This window comes from Lolium rigidum, chromosome 4 (assembly GCF_022539505.1).
Source record: "Lolium rigidum isolate FL_2022 chromosome 4, APGP_CSIRO_Lrig_0.1, whole genome shotgun sequence".
NCBI classification, from domain to species: domain Eukaryota; kingdom Viridiplantae; phylum Streptophyta; class Magnoliopsida; order Poales; family Poaceae; genus Lolium; species Lolium rigidum.
Window position 1 is genome coordinate 229,925,597 of NC_061511.1, and position 22,552 is coordinate 229,948,148.

The following is a 22,552-nucleotide window of genomic DNA, read 5'->3' on the forward strand; positions in this document are numbered from 1 at the left end:
TTCTTGCGCGGCGCCATCTCGGTCCAGGCTCGCAGTCGTCTTCTCCGCCGCGCCATCGCCGGCTCTGGCGAGGTGGTGTGCGGGGAGGATAAAGAAGCCATGGAGATACATAGCTTTTCTGGCTACTCGTACTCCATGCATTTCTCTTCCATAAAACCACCAATTTCTCGACCACCAAAAACCAAGTGACAAATCAGCAGGAGTGTGCGTGCCACGGAGAGCACCGCCGCTCAACAAGTGTACACCGGGGGTGGCGTGTGGGTAGCAGAAACCATCCCCGGGACGACAAGAAGGAGAAAGAAATTAATCACAACTCACAAGGGTGGCCACGCGGACCCCTCCCGCAGCACAGCACAGCAGAGCAGAGACGGGGAAGAGGAAGAAGACCTGTCCCATACGGCGCGCCCCTCCAATCCCCTCCTCCCTCCTCCTTTCCTTTCCCCTCCCGGACACGCGCACCACACCATCATCCTCTTCCTTCCTTCCTTCTTCCCTTCCCCCACCCACCACTCCTCCCCAACCTAGCCCCATACCTCCACGCCGCCGCAGCTACTCCTGTGGCGGTGCGTCTCGCCAGCTGCTTCCGTGCTGCGTTTCTTGGCCCGACGAGCCGTTTCGGTTCCGGCGGGCGGACGGGCGGAGGTGTTCTTTCTTCTCCTCTTCTCTTGATGGCGGCGGCGGAGGCGATCTGCGGCGAGGACGAGCCGGCCCCGCGCGGGGACCCGGCGGCCGAATGCGCGGAAACGGCCGCGGCGGGCGGCGGGATCGAGCGGCTGGATCTCGGCGACGGGCGGGCGGCGCTGGTGGCGGGCGGGAAGCGGAGCGTCTACCTCATGGACTGCGAGCCCGTCTGGGGCTGCGTCGCCACGCCCGGCCGCGGCGGGGAGATGGAGGACGCCTGCGCCGCGCTGCCGCGCTTCGCCGACGTGCCCGTGCGCCTCCTCGCCAGGCGCCGCGACCTCGACGGCCTCGGCATCGACGCCGACGCGCTACGCCTGCCCTCGCACCTCTTCGCCGTATTCGACGGACACGGCGGGGCCGAGGTACGCTAACGCACGCACGCACGGATCTCCCAACAAAAACCACCATCAGAATTCCTACCACGATGTGAAGCCTAGCCCGCCCTCGTGATCTGACCTTTTTTTGCCCTGTCTTGCAGGTGTCCAACTACTGCCGGGAGAGGCTCCACGTCCTCCTGAGCAAGGAGCTGAGGCGGCCCACTACAGAACTCGGCGAGATGAGCGACGTGGACATGAAGGAGCACTGGGAGGACCTCTTCGCCCGGTGCTTCCAGCTCGTCGACGACGAGGTCTCAGGGCTCTCCACCAGGCTCGTCGACGGGGAGCCCCGGCTCGAGCCCATCACGGCCGAGAACGTGGGCTCCACGGCGGTCGCCGTGCTCGTGTGCTCCTCCCACGTGATCGTGGCCAACTGCGGGGACTCGCGCATCGTGCTCTCGCGCGGGAAGGAGCCCGTGCCGCTCTCCATTGATCAGAAGGTACACAACGTTTTTATGATGAGCTTCATTCATGGTGCATGATCTGATGGTTTGGGGTTAATCTCATCATGCCTTGTTTGTTTCAGCCTGACAGGAAGGATGAGCGCGCGAGGATCGAGGCTGCCGGAGGCAAGGTCATCCAGTGGAACGGTCACCGGGTGTCCGGCATACTAGCTATGTCTCGATCAATTGGTACGTGCCTTATCTTGAAGCACATGCCACTGTTTTTTAGAATGAATTATACGATACGTGTCATACAAACACCTATGCCTGGAGTTTGAAATTGTGGTCGTAGCAACCGGAGAGTGTGATGCAGAATTAATTGGCCCAGCGTGTTAGAGGCGAACTTCTTGGCGCGTTTGTGCTTCCTTTTGAAATCCAGGAAATCCGTAGAGTGTCTTGGGATCTGATTCTTGATACCGTTATTACCATTTCTAGATTCCTCATTTATGGAGCCTGCCGTCCCCATTTCTTGGGTGTAGCTTGTCGTAGTTTCGATCATTTAGGAAAGCATATGGAAGTCAAATGGCTGTCTCATATAGACCTAAAGAATCTCATATCGACCACTATAAGCAACAAAACGTTTCACTGTTTATGTTGACATGCCCCAAAAGACCCTTGTATTATTCTTGAAATTCTGTACTAGTAGGTTATTTTTAATGCTATATTAACATTTGCTTTATTTGTACGGTAGATATTTCCTTTTTCTCGTTTTATTAGGTTATATATGTATGAAAAAAAGATCACTTCAAAGCATCGGCAGTTTTAGTTTGACAGTATCTGGATATAAACCATGCCGGGCTTAACTCTTATGCAATCATGTTACTTGTTGACTGCCTGGATGTTTCCACTAATCTTGCTGTTAAACTTGCAAAATGAGGTTAGATGTAGCTGTGATAGAATCAAGTATGAAGATGTGATTAAGAAAAGAAGATGCCTAGATGTGATTAAGAAAAGAAGTCGCCTGCCAACGTAGAAAAGCCATCTTTTATCGAAGCAACACAGGTACCTTAATGCAAGTGGCGCTTGCAGCTTGGACCATCTGTTCACATCTCTTGTGGCATTCAAATCTGATGCATAATTAACACTTGTATAACATTGTTCCTCCAATATCAACTGAAAATTTTGTTAAACCAATGATAGTCAGCTGTTTTCTCTGTCAATTGGGTAAACATTTGTCCAAACCAGTTGCGATCCCTGCTAACTTGAACCAAAAATTGCTGATGCTGCAGGTGACCGATACTTGAAGCCGTACATCATCCCGAAACCAGAAGTTGCAGTTGTTGCTCGGGCTAAAGATGATGACTGTCTCATTCTGGCCAGTGATGGGCTGTGGGATGTCGTGTCGAATGAAGAGGCATGCAAAGTTGCACGTCGGCAAATCCAGCAGTGGCACAAAAATAACAGTGTTACGACATCATCATCAGATGGAGGTGATGGATCTACTGATCCTGCTGCCCAAGCAGCTGCTGATTACCTTGCAAGGCTCGCACTGAAGAAAGGAAGTCAGGATAATATCAGTGTAATTGTGGTTGACTTGAAACCACGGAGAAAAGCCAAGAACAATTCCTAACATTGCTTAAATACACCTGGACCCTTATCTTTGTCTAGAGACTTGACCCACATTTTTTTGTTGGGTTCCAAGAATTGTACATGTATATGGTAGATGTATTTTCAACCTAGGGGTTATGATTAATTGTATCCCCATTTTGCATTCATGTGGTCAAAATATTCTCTAGACGGCTTCAGTCTTCAGCCCTGACATGTTCAGTGCTTTGCCTGTACAAGATGTGAAGCTGACCTGTAAAGAGCCAAGTGACAAGTGCTTAAAGTTTCCTAGTATGGCACTAAGATTAACGTACTCGTATCACCTTCCTGAATTAAACCTTCGTATCAATTGTTGCTACCTAACAAACTGTCTATATTAGCTTATACCACTCAAAGAATGCAGAAGTGATTGGTGTAGGCAAAGATACCTAGGGAGGAGAAGCGCAACTGCTTAACCAACTTTAGAGGTGAGAATTCTCTTACATTGCATAGCTTCCTATCTACTATACAACTAGAATATACAAAGAATATGTACAGCCTACAGCAGATACACTCCTACTCATTTCCGGAGGAGCTCCACAAAGAGAGAACTACTCATTCCCGGTAAGGCTTGGCGGTGAGAGAGCTACTCATTCCCTCCTTTGCAATATAAATGAAAGGATTTGGTTTTCATGAATAAAGGGCAGCAGATCACTCTCCACCGTCTCCTCAATGTTCGGCATCGACTTAGCGATGTCATCAAGCGAAAAGGGTATGCTGCAAAGAGAAATGAAACAAGAGGTGAGAAAAGGAGCAACTGTTGTTCAAATGAGGCAGGAACAATGGATGCACATTTTCCTTTCTTTGGCATGGTACAGACCTGGAATCATCATCCAGCAGGACTGAAAAGCTGGAGAGGCTTTTAGATTCTTCATGCATCGTTGCTCTCATGCTTGATGTGAACTACAAACATTAAGGAAATAACGCTGAAATTTACACTTCAGACGGGAGCAGAAAATCAAATTATGTAAGTGTGTAAACAGTATTGATTACACCGTTTCAGCCTATCAACACACCTCTGCCGAGATTATGTTTGTGCCGTTCATGTCGTCCCAGTACATACCAACTATTCTTTCTAGCTGCTGTAAGCTAAGAGCCTGCACATATGGTAAAACGATTAGGGACGCAAAATCGAGCATTAGCAAAACAAGATCCTTGGTCAGAGCAAACAACACTTACCGGACAAACATCATTGCGTATCTCTCTCCATGTCCTTATTGGTTTGAGGGAAATGACCTGATGAATGAAAAGAACAAACAAAAATGTCAGAAAATTAAGTTACCTGCGATTTAATTTCACTATAAGGGCCACCAAGGTTGCTTTTTCTAATGGGAAAGATGGAAATACGAACCAGGAAATCAGCCGCTTGTCTTATATGCCTCAGTGCTTCCCAGGCTGAATCTGCAAGCTGTACTAAAACATAAGCTGATAGAATCTGAAAATAGCTTCCATAATAAGAAAAGGACAATGGACAACCTCTTGAGCAACATCATTGCACCAATGTTTTAATTGAGCTAATCCAGCTCTTATATGTTCACCGTTGGTAAATGAACAGCACTCACGTCGTAAAAGGAGTCTGTTTCCAAAATAAGAGAAAAATAAATTAGAACATCATACACTTAGAAGTTTGAAAAAATGCCAGTAGAGGGCACAAATATGTTTACCTGTTAAATAACTGCACGTTCACCATAGAAAATATTTGGGTTAGCAACTTGTGGACCAAAATTGTTGGGACCTTCAAATTTACAGATTGGACTTGCACTCAAATTTCATAACTTTGCAAGTGGATAATGTACTGATGGTTGTATTCATGCAGTACTTACATGGTTAGCTATTAGCAGATACAAGTAGTTGTTGAGGATTTTCACGATGCCCAGCCAATGTGTAAGTTGGTTGTGTTGGCCCAAGCCACTAGCAGTTGAGGCCTTTGCTTGGGAAGTTCTTGGATCCTAAATATTACGACATTTACAGGGTAAGTTTCACATCTGATGATTACTTTTCGTTGAGAGAGGATTTACCTGAATGCACAGCTCAAGTAATGGATTTAGTTCCTTCTTCAGTTTGTCACTTATCAAGCCATACACCTTTTCAATCAGATCCACGAGCTGCTGCTTGAAGAGCAGAGCCGGATATTTTGCATCAATTTGATGAGCTCCACTAGGTTCATCCAACGATTGACCACTGAAATAAGCAAGCCCACTATTTGACGCTTGACTAGCTTGAAAAATCCTGTCGTACGAAATTTTCCGTCTGTATGGAGTTGAGGTTGCCGCCCTAGTGGTTCTGAAAGAGCGCTGCAGGAGAACTGATAACGTTGACAAGTTTGATAACCAATAGGCCAAGCTTCTTGTATCATGTTGAACCTTGAAGTAAAGAAGAATGTGAGTTAATATAAGAACAATGCAGTGATTTTGGATTTCAGCTATTGAAAAGTTGGCTGCATAAAGCTGTCATCTATCATGTTACAAGGTTCGGGAAATATGCTTCTCAAGTACCACGAGTCCACGACAATATAAAGTTTAAAAAGGAAAAACAAATCAACAGAGTGCTACAAACCTCTGTTGCTGAGTTTATAGCTTGTAGGATACTGTCAAAGACACCTGTTTTTGCAACTTCAAACGATCTCGACTGAAGAAGATATTGGTATATAAGAAGAGCAGCAACAGGTTTGCTCCCGGAGAACCCAAGATGTTGGGTAATGTACTTAAGTAATAACTTCTGATCATCCTGGGGCTGCTGACGCTGAGAAGAGTTAGAAAACATTTCAGCTAATATGGAGGGAGTGGTACGTAAATTAAGCAAGTATCAACCAGCCTACCTGATATGCTTCACTGAGTACCCTTTGCATTTTCTCCCCATTATCATAGTCCTTGTAGGTAGTCAAATCAGGGGCAGAGCCCTGCCATATTGTTTTGGTCAAAGTCATGAAAGCTTGATCAAACTATATACGAAAATAAGAATTGATATGCAGCCATATGCTTGGTTAAACTACCATATAGGGTCTTGATTCTGCTGGACCAATCGACGACTTGGTTTCAGCATATGGTATGGTGCCATTTAAAATATGACCATTTTCTGGACTTCTCTGTTGAAATGCATCTAATAATTCAGATGAGAACATTCAATAGTCATGCAAATGTAAGCTCTATTGAAGACACATTACATGGATCATACTGATTTTTGAGTATGCAGCTTGAGATTTGGCGGTAGATGGAGTCGCGGCTGAGTATGCAGCTTGAGATTTGGCAGTAGATGGAGTCGTCGCAATCGATTGCTGACGAAGAGCGTGATTTTCAGCCTCTAAGTTAGCTGCTTTTCCTTCTAACCTGTGTTGAGTTACAGTTGTTCAATGAACAGTTAAGCACGATAAAGGGCATGATTTGGACAGATGAATTAATAAAGCTGGATTATTCTAAATGAATACCTTTGTACGGTCTCCTGAAGCTGAGTAACAGTTCTAGCGGAATCTTCCATTTTTGTGATAAGGTCATCATTTCTATCGAGGAGGTCTTCATTTCTCTTTATCAGATCTTCATTTCTTCCACGAGCCTCATTGAGCGCTTTCTTCACAGCATCACTTTCTTGTTTCTCCAGTACAAAGGAAGACAGTCTTGATATGGCATCTACTTGAAGCCTAATTGGTGAAGGCGTTAGTCTCCAAAAGGAGAAAATGATGATAGATAACAATGGTATTGTACTTAGTGCAAAAAACTGTACAAAGCCGGAAAGGAAGTTAAAATACCAACTTTTGCACAGTATCTTGAAGCTGGTGGGCCTTGTATTCACTGTCTCTAACTTTCTTAAATAGCTCATCATTTCTCTCCTGAGCTTCAACAAGAGATTTCCTGATTGAATCATTTTCTTGTTTTTCAGCTTCCAAAGAAGCAACTTTTGCTGCTATGTCTTGTTCAAGCCTGTTTTTTTTTTTTGACAGAGGCAACTGTTAAATTTCATGGGTTTGACAACCAATAGAGTTAAATTCAAAAATATACACATGTTGTACTATAAACTATGGCAGACTAAATAATTAAGAAATAGTTCTGCAGAACTGCACTTAAGGTCACAATGTATTGCAGAACTCCGCATTTATGTTTTCTTCAAGAAATGAAAAGAAATCAAACTGGAACGTAAACATAAGAGATAATGAGCTTGTATCGCAAACCCTTTGTCAAAGTTACATACATATGTATAGTGTTCTGCAGATGCTCAGTCTTTTTGTTGGTTTCACCAATCTTTATCATTAAATCTTCATTTTTGTGTTCAGTCTCAGTGAGTGCTTTCTTCAATTCATCCTTCTCTCGTCTCTCAGATAGCAGCAAAGTGTCTTTCTCTGTATGATCACCAAGCCTGAATTAAAATAAGAAAGAAATGTCATTATTAGAATTTGCATCTACAGATGTGAAGATGTATTAAGCATCAACACATGCAAACAGACACATGGGTGCATAAAGTACCTTTGTATGGTGCCTTGAAGAAGATCGATTTTCTTGTCAACGTCCTCAAATTTCTTTATTAACTGAGAATTTCTTTCTTGACTTTCTTCTTGTGCCTTCACTGTTGCATTGTTTTGCTCTCGTTCCCTCAACAGTAAAGCTTCCTTTGTAGATGCATTTTCTTGAAGTCTGTAATCATGGCAGAGAAAGTTGATAAAGAGGGATAGAGCATATGAATGATTTACTTGATAGGATCTCAGAAAGTTTCTTAAATAAGAACATACTGCCAAGAATGATTATCAACCTCTCAACAGTTAGCTGAAGCTGAAGATTATGCTTATCAGAATCCTGAATTTTCTTGATTAACTCTTCATTTCTCCCCAAAGTTTCAGTCAGAGTGTTCTTGGTCGCCTCATGTGTTTGTTTTTCTGATACCAATAAAGCATCTCTGGTAGTAGCATCTTGTTCAAGTCTGAGATCATTAAATGAGAATTCAATATCACATTGTAATAAAACGTTGAGAAAATATGGGACACTGTATCCACTGAGAAGTGTCAGACCTCTTAATGATATCTTCGAGTTGTTTTCTGGTTTCTTGGCAATGTTGTAACTCGTTTACTAATTCTTTTATCCTTTTTTGGGCATTGGCTAGTTCTTCCTTGGTAGCACTGTTTTCTTGTCTTTCTATTATCAATTGAGAGTCTTTCTCTGCGGTGCATTCTTCTAGTCTATGCATAAGAAAAAGAAACATTATCGTCGGAGTCACTCAATAAGAGGTAGTCGGAGAAACGGGCAGAAAACTCCAGTTGGACAAAAATTAGTTGCTAAGCTGTTTAAAGGTTATAAACATTTGTAAGGCAATAAAATCAAACCTGTTAACTGAATCCTCAAGCAGACTGATTTTCTTATCTGAATCTTCAAAGCTTTTCATTAACTCTCGGTTTCTCTTTTCAGCTTCAGCTAGTGCTTTTGTGGTGCAGTCCTGATTTTGCTTGGTCTTCAGTAGCAATGACTCCCTTGATGTTGCATGTTTCTCAAGTCTAAATTGATTGAAGAAAAGAAGTGTGTTAGCTCATAAATTCGAAAAGGCGAGTGGCTCTAGAGTTTTCAGAAAGCTAATGATGGAAGTGAGACCAGAACCTCTGAACATTCTCCAGCAGCTTATTTATACTTTTCTCAGATTCGTCGACTTTCTTAAGCAATTCCCAGTTTTTCTCCTGATAGTTAGAAAGTGCCTGTTTGGTTTGATCATGCTCTTGCTTTTCTGCTACGTACAAGGCATCCTTTGTGGTTGCATTTTCTTCAAATCTATATCCAGTGAAGAAAATGTTAACACTGGTTAGCTCGAGTATTGAGGACAGGAGTAAAGGTATAAACAATGACTGATGCCACATTGCCAAAGAGCTGATAAGAAAAAAGTTGCATAGACATAGCACCCTATCCCAAGCAATGACCAATCCGACGGATGTCCTAAACAAACAGGTACAAACCAAGGATTCAGTGCCATGACTATTCTTTTGCATCTTTACAACCATGTCTTAATTTTATGCATTTATTCCCAAAGAGGTATTGCAGATGAAAGTCATTGGTAGTTTATACACAAATAACACCCGATGTTAATTGGAATGAAACGAAGAACACCATAATGTTCGCCCAAAAGAACATATATTGGCAGAAAGAAACATAAAGATTAGAGCTTGGATGAATGTGGGTGATATATATTGCTAACTGGAACATCAAAATGATACTCATATCAGTAGTAGAAGTATGATTACATTGAGTAATTAATGCGGCATGAGAGCTAAACCTCTTCAAAGAATCTTGAAGCATATCATTTGTCCTACTGGCATCTGTAAACTTCGTTTGCAGTTCTCCAATTTCCTCCTTTGTTTCAGCTAATTGGGACATGATTCCAGTACTGTGTTGCTTTTCAGCTAGCAATGAAGTCTCCAATGTTCTTGTAGTTTCTTCAAATCTGTCAAATTGCCAGTTGAGAAGAATAATCAGCATTTTCCATCCCTAAGATTACGATAGTCAATAATGGATGAAAACTTGGATGACTAGCAATGCCATCGAAGCATAGCAAAAGCTAATGCAGGGCATCCGGCAATAGACCTTTCAATATTGTTTTGAAACTTAGCAATGTTCCTTTCAGCAACTTCAATATTATGGACCAATTCCTCATTTTCTCCACGAGCTTCGGTAAGTAATTTCTTGATTGCCTCGCTTTCTTGCCTTTCCAAAAGCAGAGTGCCCTCTCTCTCAGTTAGACTTTCTTCCAGCCTGTGCCCATGAAGAAGAAAATACCACAACAATAAGATAATGAAATAAATTAACAACCTGGTAGCCAAGAAATATCACACCAATAATAGTACTCCTTCCGTCCTGAAAAGGATGTCGCAGATTTGTCTAAATTTGGATGTATCTAGACACGATTTAGTGTATAAATACATCCAAATTTAGAACAATCTGCGACATCGTTTTCGGGGTAGAGGGAGTACTAAAAAGTTGGCCAGTTATAAGATTGTCTGTTGGACGAGGATTGTTATGTCTTGCAAAACGAAAATGACCTTTGCACGGTAGTCTGAAGCACTGCGGATTTTCCATTAGCATCTACAACTTGTCCCAGTAGTTCTTCAATTCTCTGGTGTGCTTCACCAAGTTCCCTTCTGGTTGCTTCGTTATGTTGCTTCTCCATCATCAGTGATGACTCCAGTTCTGTCACATTCTCTTCAAATCTGTATGGAACAGAAATGGAGTAAGCTCTTATTCCAAACAATAGGACTGAATGTAAGTGGATTTACTTGATTAGACTTATGGTCACTTCCTGTGGCATGAAATATAATTTTGTACATTAAAAAAGGTATCAAATGCCAGCGCGTAAAAATAATAATAATTGTGGGAGAAAAATGTCTTTTACAGCTCCATGAAGCATATTAGGGCATCACCATCCATCCATGGGTATCGATCATATGCACGTTGCTTTCCGTTTCAACCAGCTTTGGTTGGAACCAAAAGCACCTGGAACTTAGTCTACTAAGATCTAGTCACCCAGCAACTAACCTTTTGCCAGTATCTCGAAGCTGCTTGATGTTTTCATCCGCAACCTCGATTTTCCTATTCAGGTCTTCACATCTTTCCTGAGCGATGGAAAGTTCACTCTTTGCTGCAATGTTTTCTTCTCGCTCTCTTGATAGTAGTCCCTGTCAAAGGCCCAATCATCGGCCAATCAAATATCATGACATAACTAAATAAGTTAATTATTACCCGCAAAAAAATAAGTTAATTATAACAGTCTCTGTTGAATCAGGTAAATACTTCCCCGCAAAAAAAAGGGGAAATACTTTGGTCATACTTTGTTAACAAATTTTTTTTGAGCAAGATTAAAAAAATTTATAGCCATACATATTTAATTTAACGTAAACAATGAATGATGCAATCCTTAAACCCATCCAATTTTGTACTGTTCCAAACTTCCAATGATACATAAGTTGAGCATGGGGGACGTACCTTCATCTCTTCAACTTCATTAGTCAATATACTGATTTTTTCTCTTTCTTGAGCTAGAGCTTCTTCAACAGCCCTTTTGGCCGATTCTCTTTCCTGCATTGAGGTGGCTTCTTCTACTCGATGCTCCATCTCACACAGGGCAGCCTGTAATTTGGCAATTTCTCCTGCTTTGTTCTTCTCTAAATCAGTCTGAAAATAGACATATGTGCATCAATAAAGCGTGACCAGATAACTCAGCAAGTCAGCATCATATTTTCTTATCTAAATATGCCTTAATTCAAGAGACGCTATTTACCCGTAGTTTCTTTTCCAAACCTAAACGGTTTGTTAGCTCTTCCACCTGTTCCTCAAGTTTCTCCTTCTCCACCTTCAGAGCTTCTGTATCTCTTGCAGCCTACGAAAAAGATGCAACAGAAAATAAAAGGCCGCATAAGTAATAACCAACATAAATTAACAAAAGTAGCATGAATGCTTATGTACCATTTTGAGCTTTCTGAGTTCTGCTCTAGCGACACGTCTTCGCCATGCACACTGATAAATCAATACTGATCTCTTCAGTTTAAGATAATTTGAATTATCTCTGTGACAACGCCATCGAGCCTGCAGACAACAATTGTCAGTGTACAGAGTGATGTTATTACAGCCAAAAGACAAACAGAAAAAGTTTATAGAGTTTCAGAAGACTGATTTTTTAATTTTTTTCCTTACTAAGGACTGATTATGAAATCATCCATCATAAGATAGATGTGTAAATATGCTTAAATGATTCTCCCTCAGATTGTGGGACAGAGTAAGTAAAACAGAAAGAGAATGAATCAATAGTCTACCTGGATATTGATAGAAGCTTTCTCCTGTTTTTTGAGAACATATTCCTTGTAAGCACCAAAAGCCCTCAATCCTGTCTGCAACGTAATGGCTGAACGTCGCAATTCAGAATAAGACTTCAAAGCAAAATAGCAGCGGACACTTTTCTGTACTGTCACGGCCGAAGCTTGCTTTCTCAGGAATACACGTTGCTTAAAAGCCAATAATGCTGCAAATGAGAATGGAACTCTTTGTAAGTAGTGCTCCACATATTCACCAGTGCTATACTGCTGCAAGCACTGTCTCCCAATAGAGACATCATATAGTGCGATCTTACCTCTAACAATAGATTGCATATCTACAGATTTGTTGCGCACTATAAGGAATCTCTGACGAGCAACATGAGTGCGAAATCTACTCTGAACAGCTCTAGCTGCTTTGCTTCGGACTTCAGTTCTTCTAGCATCCAGTTCAGCCATCTGACCAGCTCTCAAGAAAACCTTAGTTCTTCCTATCTGCCAAACAGAAATTATTTGAAATATTTTGACAAAGATCATGACTAAACAGTGTCTGAAATATCCTCTCGGTATGATGCATGCATATAATCTTTCCATGCAATATCAGGAAAACAGATCATGATCCAAAAGAATGTGAAAAATAGTCATTTATGTTGTATCTGTTTATTCTCGCCATGCATGGAAGTAATCTAGTGAAAATCTAAAAACAAATCGAGTAATTCATAAGTTTGAGTGCCAAGTGGTCTAGATCTACATGTTCTTTTCCCAGAAAGCTGAGTTATGCTCTCATATTTAAAAAAAGGTTTTAAGTTTAATACATGATGGTATGTTTTCACCGACATTCCCCCATCATTTATCTCCTCGGTCACAAATGCTAAACTATTCAATAAGAACAAGCATCTCTTTTTCAGTTCCCTGTCTATTTTACAAGATGCAGAATAAATAAAAATGTGATGCACCGCATACATAAATAAGGATTCATTCTGGTAAAAACATGCTTCACCTGATAACCCTGGAGTCCCATTTTGTCCAAAATCTTTTGGCAGATTACTTTTTCATCGGTTCTATCATATATCATGAAAACAGTTATAGACGCAGGTCAAAGGTGATAGTTAGCAGGCATTATGGCTTTTTTTTATATCAAATAGTTTACACACCTTCCTTTCGAAAGTTCAGGCGCAAGGATGTGAAACCGGTGAAGAAAATCATGAAATAATTTTCGTGTAGGGTATCCAGCACAGCTGATTCTGATAGCTTCAAGAACACCCTGAAAGGGTGAAGGATCGTTAGGGATATACAGTGGTACCGAGCTTCTGTGAAACTTTGTGATGAATCATGTTCCTTACCGAACATCGAAGTTGCTGCAGAACGTTGATGTTCTCAAAAGTAGCAGGCTTGAGAAGATTATTGGGCTTAACACATCTAATGTAGTGAGGTTCTGTAGAACTCAAAGTCTCCATTAGTTCGTGGAGTTGCCCCTGAGAATTAAATGGAATAATTACACATTGCAATCATACCAAACATTTACATGAAGATAGAAGCATGATCGAGCAATGGTCATGATCACTTTAGTATGTATCAAGTAATATTCGTTCACATCCTAAAATGTACTTCATCCTTTTTGGAGACATGTATGTGTTTGCCATTATACTCAATACATTGGTTATTCAACTTGTTGCAAAAACTCAGATGACATGAATATTCTTTCTACCTGCGGCTAAATCATAATCAAGTCAATATTTGCATGTTGATTTAATGCGCGAAGAGAACCAAGGTAGTTACATGATTGCCCTAGCTACGAATTTGCGCTAGTATGCCCCAATTGTACATTCTGCATAGGGAGTGTAAGGGCCTGTTTGGTAGGTCGGCTCTCCTCAACATCTCCTTCTCCCCTCAGCTATGCTCCCCTCAACTATGTTGAGTTGAGATATTTTGCATGTTTGGCAGCCATTTCTTGTTCAGAGTTTCTCAGCTGAGAAGCTGTTTGGTTCCCACGTATGACTTCAGCCATGCCATACAAAACGAAAAAGCAACCAGGTCCCTGACAGCCAAAACGAAAAACCAATCAGGTCCCTAAAAGGAAAAATAAAAAAGCAATCGGGTCCCTGAGAAGCTTCCGCCGGCGAGAGGAGCGGCCGCCGGCGAGAGAAGCGGCCGCCGGAAGTTCGAGGCCCTCCTCCAGTCCTGCTCCGCGCGTGCTGAGGCCGTGGCGGCGCGATTCCGTGGCGGTGCTAGGCCGCGGCGGCGCATCCCGTGGCCGGCGGAGCTAGGCCGCGGCGGCGCATCCCGTGGCCGGCGGAGCTTCGTGTGTGGGCGGAGCTTTTAGCGGCCGGTCGACCGGAGGCGGGAGGTCGAAGGAGGTGGGCGGCCGGTCGACGACGAGGTGGGCGGCCATGGAGGCGCGAGGAGGCGCTGCACGGGATGAGGAGCGAAGAGAGATGAGAGCGTGGGGTGGGAGGAATGAGCCAGCCGGGTAGGGTCTGGGGGTCACGGGCTAGTGGGCTACAGTACTTTGCGGGATGAGCTCGCCCGGGATGAGGAGAGAAGCTCGATTTGGACTTCCCTCCTCAACCAGGCTCTGGAGCGTTTTTCGTATGAGTGGAGCACTGCTGAGAAGACCCGGGCCAGTCTAACAAACAACTTCTCCCCTGAATATCTCGGGTGGGATGGGAATTTCTCGGTTGGCCCGAGCCACCAAACACGCCCTAAAAATCTATCAAAAAGTTACGTGCATAAAACCTCAAGGACTAAAATAGGAATTTAGCTAAACTTGGTGTCTAAAGAACAATGAGGAAACATATACATAAGAAACAGCTAGCAGAATGATACCTTAAAGCGATTAGCAATTGATGACTTTGAGGATTTCGTGTTCTCCTCTGGTACTGATGGGAATAACCCTGACACAAAGGAACACTTGGAAGCATTAAGCAATTCTTCATGTTCTACCACCACATAATCTCTGTTTTTGTCCAGGAAATGATCAGACTGATATGTTACCTGTAAAGAAAACCATAAGGTTGAAAGGAGTTTATTCAAATTAATGCAGAAGCAAAGAATGATTCATTCCAACAAATGCTTACATCTCCCGCGTAATGTTGGATTGTAAATGCAGTACGAGAAAGCTTTGGTTTGCTAAACCTTTTGTTGTTCTTGAACTTCTCATACAGCTTCTGACAAAATGATTCATGCGTGCATTTCGGGAACATACTGATGCATACAGGATAGAGAAACAAAAGAACCATTGTTAGAAGCATCAATTCAGATATTTATTTGCATAAATCAGATATAGAAACAAGTAATGTTGATCATAACAAGAAATCAACTATTTACAAGTTTCTGGTTGCATGTAGTGCAATAAAGAATACAGCAAACTCACCAAGCTTCATCAAGAAGTGCAATAATCCCACCAGGTTTCTGAAAAGAAAATATCATTGAGTTAATTGAAAAAAGATGATGACACACAACTATCAAGCATACACAAATACGTTGCCCAGTGACTCTACACACCACGGCTATTCCTAAACCACTTATCTTGCACAAGACTACTGGTTCTTATGATAAGAAGCTGATCATAATAAGTTAGAAACTCTGACATACTACAACCAGCAGCAGCTCCAAGCCTTGAAATCAGAGCACATTAGCAGCCTCAAAATCAAAGTGCAGTAGCAGTGTTTGAAGAGAAATAGTGCACAATGTATTACACTACACCTATTTGGTACTTCGACTGACACTCAGTGAGAAAATTATATGTTTATTCCCACTTTACATTCAAGAAACAACAAATGGTCAATATATAAGTCAACTAGTATCAGAATACCGCGACGAATAAATCTTAAAACCCAGTATTTTGGCTTACTGACACGACCATTGCAAGACTGCAACACATATACAGGCTAGTTAAGCACCCTAGATAAAATAAATTCCATATGTCCACATACCCGCTCGATCAAGTCCAGCACATCTTGGTTGTCAACAAATTCTATGTAACTCCAGTCGATCTGCTCTCTATTATACTCTTCCTGCTCCATTTTGAAGACATTCTGCAAACATAACATTACCTAATTTACCAAACACAAGCAAAGATAAATGCAATATCATAGACTACCAAGCAAGTGTTACACATGTACCTGATTAAAATGCTGTTGAAGTTTTTCGTTGGTGAAATTGATGCATAATTGTTCAAAGCTGTTTCCATCAAGAGAATTATTATAAAGACATGAGAGTATGAAACTTCTATAAACGGTGTTCAATGGATATTGGATTTTACTTTAAGAACTTTACCTGTTAGTCTTGAAACTTTCAAAACCATATATGTCAAGCACCCCAATTAAATGTTCTGAGCTTGCATCTTGTCCTATTGATGCATTTAGCCTGTTTACAAGCCTGCACAAGGTACAACCATATATACTTACAAAGACCGACATGTAACTGGGAAATGAAATACAGCGCCATATTCATTACCAGTCAAATAGTCTACAGTATATTTGTTTTGCTAAGCCATCCCTACTAACAGTAGCAGAATTAGGATCAACTGTTGTGGTAATCACTCCTTCCGGTGTATTTATTTTCCTCTTTATCAGTGCATTCTCCAGCTTCTCACAGTCACACCTGCAGTAAGAATTCCACAATGTATACAGTATGAACATTCAAACAGAATATTGGGAATAATAATTATAAAAAACAGCAGGGCAGACATTAAGCATACATCAAGAGCTCTGCTGCTGCATTCAGATGGAACCTAGCTTTCTCATCCTTTAATACAGATGAATCCACATCTCTCCCTTTAACAAAATTTATGTTGCCAAGGTGAAGTACAACAGCAACAACCCGAAATGTAGCCTCCTGCGTTATATGTTACATGAAAATGTTACATAGATATCCACATAGAATATCAATAATTGAAAGGTTTATAAACTGAAGGCCAAAAACCTGTTCCTGCTCAGTTATGCCAACTGTATTCATGGCACTTCTTGTCGCAAGATACTCCTCAGCATCACTAATTCCGTCAACTTTAATGCAAGCGGATTGGTTGAGATAGTGAAATGATGAAGGATCACTCAGCTTATACCTTTTAATATCCTGTCATTAGGGTTTGTTTATCAAGAAATGATGTGGAGACTCAGCTGATCAATCACATTGAGTTAGGAAAAATACCTCTGATGGTGCTGAACATAGGAAGTAAAAACAATGATAATTTCTCTCCGGGCTATTGATTTGGCAAACGCGAGATCTCTCAAGCAAATATGTCCTAATGGCTGCACCAGATATCTTCCCGCTCTTGTCGAATTGGATTTCAACAAATTTTCCAAATCGACTTTACCATGTTATAAAAAATGTAAACAGGTCAGTAAGCATATAGTATGAGTGAAAAGGGGCAAAAATGATGCATTGGTTACATTCCATTTATGTCCATGAGAAATGTTGAGGAGGAAATAAGGAAGAATTAGCTATATTCCTTGCTTATAGACTTAAATATGCTACCTGGATAGCTCTTAATGAACTGTCTGTGTATAAAAAATACCTTGAGTTGTTGTTCCGAACAGTTTTTGCATTGCCAAATGCTTCAAGGACTGGATTAGACTGCAATAAGGCAAAATTAGATGCAAGAGATTAGTTGCAGTTGAAAGTACTACATATGGCATATAACTTTACTCCCTTCACTGCATTTTTGAACAGACATAATTTTTCCGTGAACAAAAAAAAAAGAACTGTAAGGAATATTATGATATGTAACTTACTTCTAGAACTTGTTGTTCAACTGTCCTCGCTCCAGTTTTAGATCGTCCACCCAAAAATGCAAGATATCTCATAAGCAACTTTGTGGTTTCAGTTTTACCAGCACCACTTTCACCACTCACCAAAATGGAGTTGCTCTTTCCTTCATTAATCATCTGCCTGTTTCCTTATTCAAAACAATGTCACAAGAGGTACCATCAATATTGGTACTGCCCGTGCAGTATTTATGTAAAGAAACTATCCATCAATATTGTTATAGGCATTCACCTGTAAGAAACATCCGCAATTGCAAATACATGAGGATCAAGCTCACCAAAATTTGCACCTTTGTATTTCTCCATAGTACGGGGTTCAGCAATATGAGGCAGACTTTGGAATGGATTTATTGCAATCAAAATATTACCAGTATAGGTCTGGAACTCAAAAAAATATTGCATTAGAAAAAGTAAACCCGTTTTCAATTTGAACATTTCTCTGGTTATACAAGTGATGAATAGCAAACACTCACATAAATTATATTTTTGGCATATCGCACAGCGAGATTGTCTAAAACACCAGGCTCATGCAAGTATGATAGTCGTGTCATGTCATCAATTCCATCAGGTACAACTTCTGTGTCCTTTGGATGAATGTCTGATATGTTCGCGGTAACCTGGTCTCAGAAAATTGAAGCTTTCAGGACTAGAAGCATATCAATATAAATCATAATATGAAACCGCAATACAAAGGGCACATTATAGATATGCATTAAGTATTTTAGGTACGTTGTAGCTGCTACAATAGTTACGATAGATATCTGTACATAGGCTGTGGGCAAATATACACCACAGGTATATAAGTGTTGTATAAGGATACCTAAAAGGCTAAAATCTATAATACATAAAAATGATGAGTGCCTGAGGTGAAAAAAAACTAGAAATGTAGTCCATTATGAACAAGAAAAGGGCACATTTGGGCAGCACAGAGAGAGAATCATTACTGGAGAAGATAGGTAATAACTGACATCAACCTCACGCTCACACATACCGTCTTTCCGTTGGTAGTGCGGACATGGGCATTTCGACCTTCAATTCGGAAGACCTCGCCAGCAATCCAAGCTAAATCTTTATCCTCCAGCCATATATGGGAACCTACAACAATGTTTAATGCGCCAGCCTGCACATGTGGCAGGTAGGGTCAGAAAAAAATCAACTAGTTCAAAGGTAAGATGGATGTGTATTTGTCTAAGTTGGCATTGCAAAAGAAAATCTCAAAACACCATTAGAGACACGGATTGCATATGAAAAACAAAATAGCATGAGGCGGGTCATTATTGAATTGGCATCCTTTGTGCAGTAAACCTAACAATGACCTGTCAAATGATGAGACTGAACCAACGCATTCAATCTGGAACTGTCCAGTACACTAACACTAACACTAACAGCATAGTCAGCAACAGAAGACAGTAGCACTCAGTTCTTTAATTATTTCTGCAACATTTATCTTGCCCAGTGCTACTTGTTTGCAAGACCATACGAACTATATCATCAATTCACCAAACTGGATTTCAGCTAAAACTCTGTCCAACGTGCTTAAGTTGAGCCTGGCAACATAATACACTTTCTGTACGAGCAAAGGGAACTGAGCGTTGATCAGCCAGAAGTGCATTTCAGCAAACAACTCTGCTTCCTGCAGCTTTGAACTGTTCCCCGCATATCAAACACTTTAGTTATCCTAAAAAACAACACAAAATCGTTCCATTCACCGAGTACACACTAGTACACTAGGCAAACCTGCGAACCGGAACCCTTTGCCCCTCTTGTGAGGCAGAAGCCGCGAAACTGATCAGCGTGCACCTGAGTTTTCCACGCACCAACACCACACAATTCCTGAATTCCAGCCCAATAAACATGTCCGACCAGGCAAACTGCGGATAGCGAGGCGCATGCACCGCGCATAGCACCAAACCAACCAAAAAAAATCCCAACAAATCAAGGGGATGCAGCCCTGTAACTACATTTTCACATTTCCATAAAATAAATTTTGCAACAATCCTACAACAACAGGGCATACACAGCAACAGGGCATATACAAGCTCACCATGGGGTCACGCACGGGAGAGCCGGATCATGCACGATCGGTGGTGAAGAACCGAATCGTCCTCTCCGGTGTCGGCGGCGGCCGGAGGCGGGGCGGCGGCGGTGTCTCCTTGCCTTGGGCCGCTCGCCGATCGCCTCGCGGCAGCGTGGAACAGCCCGAGCCCGGCGCGTTACGCCCCGATCGACGGTGCGCGCGCGCGCGTGCGGGGAGGCGCGCAATGCCGGCACCAGAAGCCAGCGCGCGGGCGGAGGGCGGCGAGCCGGAGCCGGAGGGGGGAGCGTGGTGGGGCGCGAACCAGAGGCGAGGCGAATCCCATCTATTTTTGGCACTGGGGGCATGGAGTGTGTGGGGGAGGAGGAGGAGGAGGAGGAGCGAGCGCCCGCCACCCGCACCGCCATCACCGGCGCCTTCGCCAAAAGCCACGGTGGTGGGAGTACGGGGAGGGGAGCGGCGCTCATGGTGTGTGCGGCCGTGCGAGCATGTAGGGTGTGCCTGTACCGTGGTCTCGTGTCACGGGAACAAACGGGACGCACCAAATTTGAAATATCGATGCACGGGCGACCACGCCTTTCCGATTGAATATTTTTGACAAAACTGGCAGGCTATATCGCATCCTTTTATTTAGTTTTAATTTAAAAAAAAACACACTATAAACGTAACGCTTATACACTCACCCGTATGAACCTCCGATTCTACCTAGAAATACCATGGTGAACATTTTTTTCTCTGTACCTAGAAATAGAGAACATGCCGGCCTCGCCGGACGAAATGCGTCGGCCCGCTAGGGCTGCTCCCGATGCAAACGGACAATCTTGGCCTGACGACCATTTCAGTGTCCGCGAACCGACGCAAACGAACTCAGTTGGTCGATTTTGGCATCCGATTTGCGTCGCCCCGTTGGAGATGCCCTGAGCACCTCAGAAGACTGAGCCAGCGAATTGGATCTTGAAATTGACGAAGTCACCACAGGTGCCTCGCTGTCGACGGGAACATCGCCTCCCACTGAATGAATACTCCACCTTTACGAGACACACATATGTCAAATTAGCCGAAAAACGGGTCTAAAATCTATACACACCCTCACTCACCATCCATCATGGAACACGGCCGCTTCCATGGTGGTCTCGTGAAGCTCATGTCGGTCCATGCCAAACAATCGATCTTTCGTGCAGAAGACTGATAACTTTTAATTCTGATGATGAGCTTCGAGGAGCAGATATGCAAGAATCTTGTCCATGAAGATCATCATAGTCGAACTGTCCCACACATGACATCATCACATCTCTCTACATGGTTCCATTAATTCAAGTTTTGCTCTGCATGTATGATGCATGTAAGTGTGCATACATGAAATTTGTACTTTATTAACACATTTTCTCACATATTTGCAACATAGATGATGTTATTTCCATGTTTTATATTGATTTATAGTAATTTACCAATGATCATCTTTATTTGGGTTATAACTCATCAGAACAATAAACCCCTATTTTGTGTATTTTTCACTTTCAGAGAACTATACAGAGTTAAATTGAGCAAGATTTTCGGGGACGTCATCTTTTCATCAAGAGAAGAAGCATGGGAACTTGGACCAGACCTGGAGAGCCTTGAGGCCCAAAAGAGACCAGGTGGCGCGCCCAGCAGGGGGCGCCACCTGCCCTCTTTTCGTCATCGATCGTCCGATTCACTTGATTCTTTCGCGAACCGACTTCTTTTGACCTAAAAACCCTATATATATGACCCTCCCCCCAAGGGTTCTCTGGAGGAGAGGACCGCAGAGAGACATAAACACGAAAACAGAGGCTGCAACAGTGAAGATTGGAGGGGGAAGCTCTGTCGGAGCAGCCGCCGGAGGGATCTCCACCTTCTCCAATGACTTCCTCATCAACACCATGATCAAGGGGGAGTACTCCACCTCTGGACTACGGTTTTGTGGCAGTAGCTTGATATATTTCTCTCTTGTTCTTCATAGATCTTAGTATCATATGAGCTGCCTAACATGATTTTGGTCATATATGTAATTCCTATGTGGTTGATCTTTATTCTATGATATTGTGATATGAGACTTGACTCTATTTTGTGCAAGATGTATTGATAGATGCATATTATGTACCACGTTCTTAAGTATTGGTTCTGATCCAACTTGTATGCAAGAACATGTGTGGTGAGATGTGTGTGTTAGATGGAGTAGCAAGGTTTTAGTGATTGGATAGTGACAACAAATTCATGATTTATTATGGCTTTGCCTTTTCTTTTGCTACCTCACTAGGGATAAAGTGAATGCATGTGCTATGCTCGTCACGTGACAAAAGTGATGATCTTATTTGGTCAAGGTAGCATATTTGATATTTAAACATCATGTCAAAGTACTTGTGGCTATGCTCTGCTAATTCTTAATACAAGATTGCATGGAGTTTTATTTTTCTTGTGGAGTATAAGAGAGATGTGTTGCATCATCTCTATGTTAGAACATGATGCCCATATGAATGCGTATCTTACACATATTGAAGTTCTATTCTTATTATCCCATTGATGAATTATTATTATCCACTACAACTTAAAAGCGAGAGTAGACAAGTGAACCCATTAATCTCGGTCCAATTTTAATTATAAGAAACACATGTACATTGCATTTATCTTACTTTCTATTTGCAGCACTATTTTAATCTGAAAATACAAAAATATTTAGTTCTCTTAGTCACACACAAAACCCAAAAACAATCATTCCTTTACTGATTTTACTTAGTTTATTTTCCTTGTCTAGTTTACTTTACTTGTGTTACTACTTTTGTTTACTATTACTAATAAGAAACTTTGTGCTTGACAACCACACGGTGGAGTTGAGGACACAAGGCTTTATTTTACTTTGCAGGATTGTTAGAAGAAGA

At 42.0% G+C, this 22,552-nt stretch overlaps 2 protein-coding genes across 2 annotated transcripts; one reads left to right on the forward strand and one right to left on the reverse strand.

Annotated features, from left to right (window-relative positions):
• Positions 1–668: 668 nt before the first annotated feature.
• LOC124707232 (protein phosphatase 2C 50-like) lies at positions 669–3,212 on the forward strand. Its single transcript, XM_047238898.1, has 4 exons — positions 669–1,043; positions 1,160–1,498; positions 1,585–1,690; positions 2,731–3,212. Exons 1-4 carry the CDS (start codon positions 669–671, stop codon positions 3,069–3,071), a joined length of 1,161 nt encoding a protein of 386 aa, XP_047094854.1. The 3' UTR covers positions 3,072–3,212.
• A 209-nt stretch (positions 3,213–3,421) lies between these two features.
• On the reverse strand, positions 3,422–19,706 carry LOC124649743 (myosin-11-like). The gene is made up of 49 exons (XM_047189330.1): positions 19,665–19,706; positions 18,612–18,740; positions 18,094–18,237; positions 17,853–17,998; positions 17,588–17,744; positions 17,371–17,429; positions 17,004–17,163; positions 16,779–16,928; positions 16,555–16,691; positions 16,311–16,457; positions 16,131–16,232; positions 15,977–16,034; positions 15,788–15,889; positions 15,226–15,263; positions 14,930–15,056; positions 14,679–14,846; positions 13,196–13,327; positions 13,007–13,116; positions 12,853–12,913; positions 12,170–12,347; positions 11,856–12,061; positions 11,509–11,628; positions 11,324–11,422; positions 11,029–11,217; positions 10,582–10,721; positions 10,089–10,256; positions 9,634–9,801; positions 9,326–9,493; positions 8,659–8,826; positions 8,391–8,558; positions 8,079–8,246; positions 7,823–7,990; positions 7,540–7,707; positions 7,268–7,432; positions 6,832–6,999; positions 6,510–6,719; positions 6,249–6,411; positions 6,078–6,170; positions 5,904–5,984; positions 5,642–5,827; positions 5,104–5,448; positions 4,909–5,034; positions 4,750–4,820; positions 4,562–4,661; positions 4,437–4,493; positions 4,265–4,321; positions 4,102–4,182; positions 3,906–3,988; positions 3,422–3,802 (listed from the first exon to the last, which is right to left on the reverse strand). The coding sequence occupies exons 1-49, from the start codon at positions 19,665–19,667 to the stop codon at positions 3,676–3,678; spliced, it is 6,519 nt and encodes a 2,172-aa protein (XP_047045286.1). The 5' UTR covers positions 19,668–19,706; the 3' UTR covers positions 3,422–3,675.
• Positions 19,707–22,552: the final 2,846 nt, after the last annotated feature.